Source organism: Vipera berus (genome assembly GCF_964194415.1).
Source record: "Vipera berus genome assembly, chromosome: 2".
NCBI classification, from domain to species: domain Eukaryota; kingdom Metazoa; phylum Chordata; class Lepidosauria; order Squamata; family Viperidae; genus Vipera; species Vipera berus.
The window spans coordinates 104,826,954-104,837,997 of record NC_138203.1 but is presented as its reverse complement, the minus strand read 5'-3'; the positions used below and the strand labels follow the sequence as shown (position 1 = coordinate 104,837,997).

General features: G+C 43.3%; 1 protein-coding gene across 1 annotated transcript; it reads right to left on the bottom strand.

Moving 5' to 3' along the window:
* Positions 1-1,390: 1,390 nt before the first annotated feature.
* Positions 1,391-10,370, bottom strand: PTMS (parathymosin). The gene is made up of 5 exons (XM_081319426.1): positions 10,165-10,370; positions 6,577-6,645; positions 4,319-4,403; positions 4,155-4,222; positions 1,391-3,122 (listed from the first exon to the last, which is right to left on the bottom strand). The coding sequence occupies exons 1-5, from the start codon at positions 10,210-10,212 to the stop codon at positions 3,072-3,074; spliced, it is 321 nt and encodes a 106-aa protein (XP_081175552.1). The 5' UTR covers positions 10,213-10,370; the 3' UTR covers positions 1,391-3,071.
* Positions 10,371-11,044: the final 674 nt, after the last annotated feature.

Below are 11,044 nucleotides of genomic sequence, written 5' to 3'. Positions count from 1 at the left end.
AGTGATGGCACCTATAATCCAGTTTATAGCAACGTCTCCAAAGGCTTTCTCTAGACTCACAAGAGGGCCATTTAAGGGCCAGGCAATCCTTTTTATTCCCCTAGACATCTCTACACTCTTCTACATGTCTATTTTTATTTGTCATTTGGAAGCTGTATTGCATTGTGATATGATTGTTGTAGCATTTTAAAGTGTAATGTAAGCAATTGAGAAAGCAAGTTTCATGCATTTTATTTCAGGGAAAGAATTATCTGTGCCTGCTTAGCTTTTTCCCCCCAGATCTGCTGGTAGCTTTCACCCAGCTGGGTTTTCAAGCCCCTGTAAATCTTACCATACCCCTTAGCAAGAATGTGAGGCTTCCATATACAGTAATTTACAATACAGTCCATGTACAATGACTATAATGCCAACTCCCCCTGCTTCAAGGAATTCCCTTTTACCTATCCATAGCCAATCCTACCAAATATTCCTGTCACCAAGTTATTCCTTGCCCTTTATACCTTCTCACATTCGTGGCCCAACTCCTCTTTAGAGGATCAGTCTGTGATTCTTTGTTCTAACCAGGAAATGTGTAGATTCTGTGTGGCATCTGCTACACAATCTGTGTTCAGTACAACTTGTTCCGTTTCCCTCTCCAGCATTATGATCCTATGATTCCAGCCAAACATATAAATGCTTGTGACTGCATTGGTTGAATCTCTGGTAATTCGACATGTGGACAGAACAATGCCGCAGAAACTTTCCCACTGGTCAATCCGACTGCTAACTAGAACTTAAGGAATCTTGCGTAGAACTGCAATCTAACGAAATAGTAATTTCCCCATCCCTGCAGGAGCTTGGGCAGCATGCCAACAGGCAGCATATACAGAGTAGACCTCAACTTAAAACCATTCATTTAGTGACCATTTGAATTTACCATTGCACTGGGAAAAAGTGACTTACGACCAAATCTCTCACGACCATTGCAGCATCCCCATGGTCACGTGATCAAAACTGAGGCGCTTGCCATCCAGCATGTATTTTCGACAGTTGCATTGTTCCAGGATCACCATCTGCAACCTTCCCAGCCAGCTTCTGTTGAGCAGTCAATGGGGGAAGCCAGATTCACTTAACAAATGATTCACTTAACAACTGCACCAATTTGCTAAACAACTGTGGGACACAGGTTACAAAATGGAGCACAATTCACTTAATTACCTTGCTTAGCCATATTGGGCCTCAGTTGTGGCCATAGGTTGAGGACTACCTGTAGGTTGAAACCTTCTTACTTTTATCACTAGCGTATCGCATATCTTAAGTTACAATAACAGATCATTGTGGCTCACCGAAAGACTCATTTACAAAATAACAAAGTCATCACAAAAGCTTCAAAAGGAAGACCCAGTATAGATATGGAAAGATTTTGAAACCATGTTTTTATTCATTTCTGTTACTATGTGTAACTCTTTTCTTACACCTTTTGGCTCCTGTAGAATTATCATAGATTTATGCACTTTCTCTCTCCCAGAATTCTAAACTTCTAATGTTTTTCTTTGCACAATACACAAATTCGATTTTATTACTAAAAATCAGGGATAACAACCAAGCTGGAGAAGTATAAAAGGGAATAAATGCATAAGGAAGGTTATCCGTGACTACTAGCTTTCAGCTTTACACGCTGTAATTGCAATACAACTTGCTGGGCGATGGAAGTTGGGAGATGCTTGTATGTGTCTGATGCTTGTAGGCTTTTCAGAAGTTCTAGATCAATCATCAAGGCATCAGCATGGAGGAATTAATGTGCCTTTGATCTGACAGGCTAAGCATCTTTTGTTCTTACCTGTACCCTGATTTTTCAGCCCCACAACTGACTTCCCCCCCCCCACATATGGGAATAATTAAAGGGTGTTTCCATCTTAATCTATCATCAAACTCTGACTTTCACTTTTATCCCTAACTTTTTAAAATGTAACTACACACAGGAGATGATTAAATGCCAACTAGGAATAGAATGCATTTTTAAGTTAGCAGAGTTAGTTGGTTTAAGAAAAATAAATTATTGTGTACTAGATCTGACTTGAATTGAATGCAGATGTGTGTGCCTCACAAAAAAAGCAAAACTTATCTGAAATCTTTTTGAAAGGTTTTTTTTATTTACAGTGCTAAACAATATATATATTTATATATCTCATCCTCATAATGTCTGTGCCATAGAAAATACTGCAGATGGATCTGCTTTAATTTACAAAGAAAAACAACCAAAGAACCTGACAGGAACAAGGGAGAAATCAAACTTTGGTCCCCTAATTAAAAAATAACAAACACCCAAAATGGGGGGGAAAAAAACCACACTGAATCACATATTACTTTACACATTAAAAACAAGCTTTGCCTCCAGGAAGAAAAAAGTTCACCAGATTCAGCTTGCTGCCTGTCATTTAAATTTGTACAAAATGTATTAATTAAAAACTGTAATTTTTTTTTAAAAGTAACACACATTTCACTGTATTATCATCATCACCACCATCACCACCACCACTACATTTTGCCTTTTTCCTGAAATAGAAAGGGAAGAGGCACGGCACAGGAACACATCGTGGCAAGTTTCCCCCGGCCCCGGACTGACTTCCTGTGTGCCAAACGTGATTTAACCCTTTCAGCACCATAGAAACTCCACAAGGTTGTGGTGGAAGGGGCCAAGAGGAAGGAGTGGGGAGGGGTGAAGTGCTGGACAGAAGCAGGGAGGAGTTTGCAAGGAGGTGTTGAAAGCCGAGGAGGCAAGTGAGGATCTCAGGCAGCAATTGTGAGGGTGTTCTGGGAAGAGATCGGAGGAAGCCATGTTTCTAAAGACTGGAGCTATCTGAATGGAGGGCGAAGGGTAATGAAACTGTAGAGAGCACTGTAATATGGAAACAGATCTTGGGAGCTGGAGAAGAGCTTCCTTCAGCTTCCTCTTGACAGAAAGCACATTGAACTCCTCTTCTTCCTCATCTGCAGCCACAGCACTACAGAGGCTGCCTGCACAGACAGAGGAAGGAAGGTGTGCGGATAGTTGGACAGCGGAGAAGAGGATGCAGATGGAGCCAAGAGGATCAAGCTGAAGAGCCATTTTCTGTCTTCTTTCTTTTCGGGTCAACTTCATCCTTCAAACAGAAAAAAAGATGGATGTATTTGGTGAGAAACACTTTGGTTGTAATGCAGGTGCTTCTAACTCAGTTGATTGGTGAGTGGAGAGTTGAAGAATTGATGCACCGGTTGGGCCAGCCAGCAACTTGGAAAGTGGGCCCACTCTGAACCCTAGAGGTTTCTATAAAATAACCACTGCTGTGGATCCACAAGACACATATAGATATATATCTTCTTTATCTGTGCCTAAAATGTTAAATTTCTTGCCTGACATTAGTAACTCTTTTGGGTTCCAGATGCCACCTACAGTTTTAAGCTATGATCTGAGGACCAATAATGTCTGAAAAACAGCCACAATCTTGAAAGAGACTGATATTTCACTATATTTTAACTTTTTAAAATAACAGCAGCAACAACAACAATAATAATGATTATGATGATGATGAAATCCTGCAATATTATTATCAGTTTCCCCTTGACACCTAAGAGTGCAGTCAGTTTGATCCATTTGTGTTACTTTTTGTTTGCTGACTACCATACAGCAAGTCTGTGAGAGAAGCAAGACTGGGGAATGAAGGACAGATCAAGGCTCACTACCACCAATCTCCACGGAGGGACCTGCCACCAAAATCTTGCCTCGTATTAGAAATTTTCTAACTCCATTCTATACCCTACCATACTTGTACAAAGGGCTTCAGGAATTAAGATTTCCACAGAGTCCTAAGAACAGGTACATAACTCTGTAAGAGTTTGTTACGAAAATGGTGGGCAACTTCCTGTTAGCTGTCAGTTGATGCACAGGCCGTTTCAGATGCAACCCTTGCTGCGATCCCATCCTATATGTTGCCTTTATACAAAGGAAACTGTAAACTGCCCAGACTCACTTACATAGTGAGATGGGCAGTGTCTAAATTTGATAAATGAATTGCTGTAGTGTTGAATCAGCCCCTGGGTACTTAGATGCTATCCTAATATCAATTTTGTTGCTGACTTTCCCTATACATTCCCATTAAGGCATTCCTGAACACATTAAACAGAGTCCTACTCACCTCTTCCTGCTTCTTTTCTGCAGATCGCTTTACTGCGTGTGTATCCGGTTCCCGCTCATTCTCATCATCTTGGAATTAGAATAAAGAGTAAATCAACGCTAACTAACTGCCCATGGAATTCACTTACCAAAGGTTTATGAACTATGTGGATGACTTGCTCTTACCTTCATCTTCTTCATCTTCATCATCTACATCCTCGGGATTTGCATCTTCATCGTCTTCCTCTTCCTCAGCCCCATTTTCATCATCCTGCATAAAGCCAAATGATAAAACAGTTGTCACCTGCCAAATAGGTGTTCAATCCATTATCTTCGTAAAGTTAACTCCAGCAGACTTTGGCTGTGTTTATGTGTTTATTTCATCCCCTACCCCCAAGACAGGTTGAAAATATAGCCACCATTACTCTATTACACTTATCGCTCGCTCTTCTTTTGAGAACTTGAGAGTGTCCTGTTCTAGCAACTCTCAGCACCAGAATTTCTTAGTTTCATCAGCAGGACTATGCTATGAACCTATTCTTTTTTGCTCCTCTTGTCTATTGTTTTTCAAAGCACAGCTATCATTCTAAATCCATTTCTAAAGTGATTGGAGAGCTAGCAATGGGGATAGAGTAAGAATCAGGGTGGATGCATGCACATTCCACACACTATATTAGGCATTTCAACAACTGATCCATGGTTAAGAGCCTAGATGTATTTCTTTTACACGTGTTGACATTATCACCTGAAAGATTTTCAGCCACATGTCAAGTCCTAGTTATGACTCTCATATGCTGAGTCAGTTCTTCATTGGTCTATTGTAATTGTTTTTCCTAGCAAATGCTTTGTGACTAAAACCTCTGAGTGTCTTTAATACCTGCTTTACTTGTAATTATGGAGGCACTCAACAGTAACTTTGTTACTGTGCACTCCACTTCATTTTTGTTTTTAGGTTACTCTGATGAAAAAGAACTACTATGCAAAAGGCTGAATCAAAATTTTGGGATGCTACTGTGAACTATACAGGAAAACGATGGAGAAAAGGACCATAAGCAACAGTGCAAGGTAAATATGTGACAGCACAAGTTATCTTGTCACTAAGACTTTTGGATTATACAGACAGAGCTTTCATAGCTATAGTTTTGCTCCAAACTCTACTTCAGTCCTTGTCCTTCTCTGCACAGAGAAAATACTTTCCTTGAAAGATGGATGTATTTTTATAATAGGGGTAAGCAATTTTATGAACTAATACCATACCAGATCTAGAAAGTTTCTAGGGAGGCAATCAACCCATGCCCATTCTGAGAATAAAATATTACGTCTTCTTAGCCTAATACCTACACAACTCTGCTCATTTGCTAGTTCCCTTCAAAGCAAGCTCCAAGAGGTAGAAGTGGTTATGGTAGCCAAGAGTAATGTCACTTGCCCTCTGTGCTTCTGCCATCTGCATGGACTCCGTCCACAGCTCCCGAAGACAGATAGAGATCCAGAAGAGCTGACCTAATGACCGCCTTGCTAAGCCAAAAGAAGCCACATATTTTGGAATGTATGCCAACTGTGCAGCTCTTAACCACAAAGTACTTACCAGGGGAAAAAAAAAAGAATGACAGAACTATGAAAAAACTCACCCAGCATTTGAAAAACATCAAGGCTGCCCCTTTTGCTACCTGCTATTTGTTATGCTCCTCTTCCCTAATTTTTCTTACAACTGGAATTCTAGAAGCAAACCTCGGGAAGCTTCACTGGCCCTGTGACTTTTTATTGCCTTCTCTGGACTCTCCCTTTACACCCCAGGTCTTCACTTCTTCAATACCTGAAGTCTGAGCCAGTGGAGACTTTGTAACATTTGTCTGTTCCTTCTTTGGTTCAGTCCATTTTCCAGCATCCTCTATTGCAGCTAGATCAGGGGTAGGCAACCTCGGCTCTTTTATGACTCATGGACTTCAACTCCCAGAATTCCTGAGTCAGCTATGCTGACTCAGGAATTCTGGGAGTTGAAGTCCATGAGTCATAAAAGAGCCGAGGTTGCCTACCCCTGAGCTAGATTCTACTCCACCTCTTCCAGGCTCTCGAGAGTTTCACTGATGAAAAGAGGGATTGGATACTGCACCCCCATGCTGCTTTCAGGGGCATGCTTTTACTTTGCAACTCCAAAGCTTTATCAGTTTGCAGGAAAGTAGTGATGAAGAAAGCTGATGACTGGCATTGCCACTCTCCTTTAGGCCAAATAACTTTTTCAGTTCAGACTATGTTTATTGTTTCATCATTTCAAGCACGGTAGGCTTGGTTCAATAATGATCATTACAAGAAATCAGAAGGTCCATCAAAAAAAAGTGAGAGGTGGGCAGACTCCGTGCAGTTCCTCAAATTGCCCTCTTTCTTATGCCTCATTCTTGCCATGCCCCCTCACCTCTGGCTCCCCCATGAAATACAGACCCAATTACCTCTACGATCTCTTTCTTGTCTTTGCGGGCAGACTTCTCCTCATGCTTTTCCTTCTTCTCTTTCAGCTCCTAAAAAGAGGGGGTGCAAACTACATTAATGTCATATTCAGCATGGCTGGTATAATAAGAAATGTTGCAAAATAGTGAGGCAGCTGAAGAAATGACTCAGCAATTGTTTTTAAAGATCATTTAATGAAATGCAAAAGCAGCCAGGATGGAACGTTATATGAGAGAACACTGGAGAGATGCTTTGCACTTTTTACAAAAATCACAGTTTGTCACTGAAATCACACATGCCTGTTATTTTGACATTCGTAAACAAATAAGGAAACCCTGATAAGGCAGGAAACATTGAAATGCAACTGACGGCTTGTCAATATTCAGTATTTGTTGCATAAGTTACCTGTAGCCTGAGACATACACTCCAAAGGCATCTTGCACTAAACATGTGGCAGAATTCGCCAATCCATTATCATCCTTTTAATTGGACTCTGTGGGAAACAACTTGGAAAAGAGTTGTGCTCTGTCCATTTCCTATGCTGCTGTTTTTAATGATGCATAAAATCTGCAACCTGCTTTAACAACTTCTCACGAAATAAGTACAACCCTTATAATTGCTTCCTAAATTGTAGTACATTAGAAGTAACATTACATCTCAATATCAATACAGCAAGTGGCTTTCTTGTATCTCTGTAAAGCTTGTGATGCAGCTTTGCAGATGGGAATTCAAACCCTTTCTGTGCTACACAGTGCTACTTTAGCAAACATGTAACTCAGCTATATTCCAGTAACTGGCTCTGCAACTATCAATCAAGAACATGTTTCCATGATTAAGAAAACTTATTAAGATGGCAGAATCAATGAGAACCAGCTTGGTTTAATGGTTAAGGCATCAGCTAGAAACCAAGGGACTGTGAGTTCTAGTCCTGCCTCAGCATGAACACCAGCTAGGTGATTTTGGCCCAATCTCTCTCTCTCAGCCCAATCCACTTTACAGGATTGTTGTTTTCGGGAAAATAGGAGGAGTATTATGTATGTTTGCCACCTTGAGTTATTTATAAAAGATAGAGGTACTTAACAGGATAAGAGAAGACCACCCCCCATGCCATCTGTGAGGGGAGAGAGGGGAGGACAGAGAGAGAGATGGAAGCAGGAAAAGTGTGCCAGGAATAATCTACAATTTCTTTTTGTTTTTTGTATTGGGAATTTATAGGGGGGAAAATCTGTCTTTTTTAAAAAAAAACACCTGAATTTTACATCACTTCCTTCATGGGCCAGCTAAACAATAAATCACATTCTCTTTAATGCAACTACAACTAAAATTATAGTGTAGACAAGTGTCAGTGTAAGATTGAGACAGAGGGCGGGACAAAACGGTACAAGGTGTATCCTATAGATGAGAAAGGTTCCGAGCTGTCATTTTCCACTAGAGGGCATTGTGTAATTTTTGAAGACATGATATTTCTGACGCCTGCCAGCCACAGGGGAGCCTACTCTGGCCTAGTTACATACTAATCTCACCTGAATTGATCGTTTGGGTAACAGACTCACAGCATCCAAATCTGCGGCTCTCCCTCCAAACAGCTTTATTCAACACATCCAGTTCTCAAACAAAACTTCCATGTTATCTTCTTCTTCCCCAAATTCAGGAGCTTCATAATGGACCAGTTCTGGATTTTCTTTGTAAAACAACTACCTTTTCACTGTACCCCCTTATCCTGCTATTTAGAGTAGCTTTTTGAATTCCCACATGGGTGGTCTGTGTCCAAAGTTTTAGTGCACAATGGCCTTAATATTTAAAGGCCTTCAGTGTAGGATGAAAGACTAGACAAGAAGCACATGTCTAGATAGATATTATCCAGTTACAAAATGGCAAATAATTGTTCAGATCAATTCATCTCTGAAGGAGGCTGTTAAATTGGGTACAATAAACAGAAGATCATTAAGCCATCTCCATTCTGAAACTGTTGCACAGAATTAAGCATATAGTTCTGGGTTACAAAAACACTGCCTTACCCTATATGGAAAATTATACAACCAAGTTCCAGTTCTCTTTGGTTTTCTTCATAGCAAAGCCAAAGCAGAAGCGAGATTGAGTCCTCTGCAATGTTTAACCTTTATCCCCATGTCCCTGGCTGCCCTTAGGATTGTTTCAATTAATTATTTATTTTCCTTCTCAACTGGTTAAAAAAAAATTGTGCAAGCTTCAGCCCTGGAACTCTGGCTGTTTGCTGTTTGTCTGCCCTTCTCTGTAAAAGGCACAAGGGAAGCATATAAGCATAGTCTCATTAGATTCCAGTTTACTTCCAAATAAACCCATTAGGGATTTTGCATCTTAAAAGCCCCTGTGTTTCATTCCATATGGAAGTGCTTAGTGACAAGACTCCCCGTTCCTAATATTGTGACTGACATTTGGCTATTTTTACTTCTCTTTTCACCTGCTTTTCGATTAATTTCGAATGGGTCTTATTCATAAACTAGCTGATGGAATGTAAATTAAAACGATGCTGATATTATCCATCTCACCCCCTCCCCACACGCCCACAGCTGAAAGATGTATGCGATTTTTCTGAGGGATGTGTTGTCTTATCCTTTGGGGACCGTACCCCACAAGAATACAATAAGGCCGATAACCCGTTTTCTGCTCCGTTGAACGCCAGTTAACACCCGCTGCTGCTTCCGGAACAGATGTAGAGAGTATGCTGCTAACGGTCGATCCGCTAAAGCCGCCAATACCTAAAATCTGATGCCTCCAGAGACCAGAGACGAGCCGGCGATGGAAAGGACGCGTATGCTGGCAACCTGGCAGGCAAGCGCGAGCCCGCGCGCACCCCCGCCCTTTAATTGCCTTCCATCTTTTTTTTTCCTGGCTTTGTGTTGCGCTCCTCCGCCTTACGGCTTTCTTCCTAAGACAGCGAAGCGGTTTAGCCTCCTCTGCCCTCCAAAGCACCCCGGTGGGAGGGAGGGAGGATCGGCCTCCTTCTTTCCAAGCAGCGCACCTTTCGAGTGCTGAGCCCGAGAGAGCGCGGGCTTTTGAAGACGAAGCCCCCTCACCATTGTTGCCTAACGGGGCTTTTTCAAAAGAAGAGCGATTTCTCTCGGCGGAGCCGTGACGTCTGCCTTTACCGTCGCCAGTTTCCAAAGGCAAAGGGCCTTTGGCAAAAAAAATAATAAATACGTAAATAAATAAGTAAGCAGCCAAGGGCGCTTGGGGTTAACGGCCACCGAGAGGAGGGCGCTCCGGGGGTGGAAGGACCGAAGCCCACACGGCGTCTCGGCGCGCGGGGAGCTTTTCTCGACCCGACTCCCCAGCCAGGAGCTGCTCATTTCCAAGGAAACAAAAAGGAAGCGCGCACGGGGCGCAAGGAGGATGAGGGAGGGAGAAGGGAGCAGGCAGAAGAACCGGACCCGGGAGGAGGCTGGCGGCGGGAAAGGAGGCAAGGCGAGCGCGTCTTTCTTCCCCTCCTCCACGGCTGCCTTTCCGAAAGAGTCCTGGCGCGCCGCGAGCGCTACGGAATGGACCGAGCTTGGAAGAAGCGGGGCTCCCAGGTCCCGCGCGTAGCCACCTGCTCGATCTGAGCTTCTCACCTTGGCTCCGAGCTCCACCGGAGCCTCGTCGGCGGACTTCTCTGACATCCTGGCAGCGGCGAGAATGAGGCGAGGCAGACTAGAGACTAGATGCAGCTTCGAAGCAGGGACCTGCCAGCTGCTGCCGCTCTGCTCCCAAGCGCCAGGAACAAAATCCTTCTCTCCCGCGACAAGGCAGTGCCAGAAAAGGGGCTCGGTGACGAGAAAGCGGGGAGGGAGGGGCCTGCGGGGAGGGAGGGAGGGAAGAGATTAGAGGCAGAGGGGAAAGGAGCGAGCGGCAAGCGGGAAAGAACGGCTCGCAAAGCCACGGCGCTGCGTTTTGCAAAACCAACGAAGATAGCTTTGCAAATAATTATCTATCGGACGGGTGAAGAGAGATTATGCGGGTCCAGGGCTGCACCGAAAGCCGTGAACCTGAGCTGGTGCCCTTGGGGACGCTGCCGCGAATGCTTTGTCCTCCGTTCCTTTGTTTGCCCTTTCTTTCGCCTGCGCCGCCTACAAACGATCGCACACGCCCTTTGTACTAGCCCGCGTTATTTATTCCAGATTAACTAAACGCCTATATTCTTGCTTTCCACCCAACGGATCACGAATAATCGCAGGGTTTTTTTCCCCCCCCATTCTGTCTGCCGTTCTTGATTGTGACAAAGCATGCGGCAGGACTGTGTCCCGGCAGGAACGCCGGGCTCCTGTTGCAGGGGCGACATTTCCAGAGACTGCCACTTTACAGTTCTGCGCCGTATAATGTCAATCGGCAGCTCTCTGCATATGCTCAAGAGAAGACTGGGATTGCCAAGGATTGATTCTGCCAGTATCAAAACATTAAATTCACATTTGCCAAAGCGCAAGTGTTAAGTAACCTAGTACGGTGTGCTTGGAG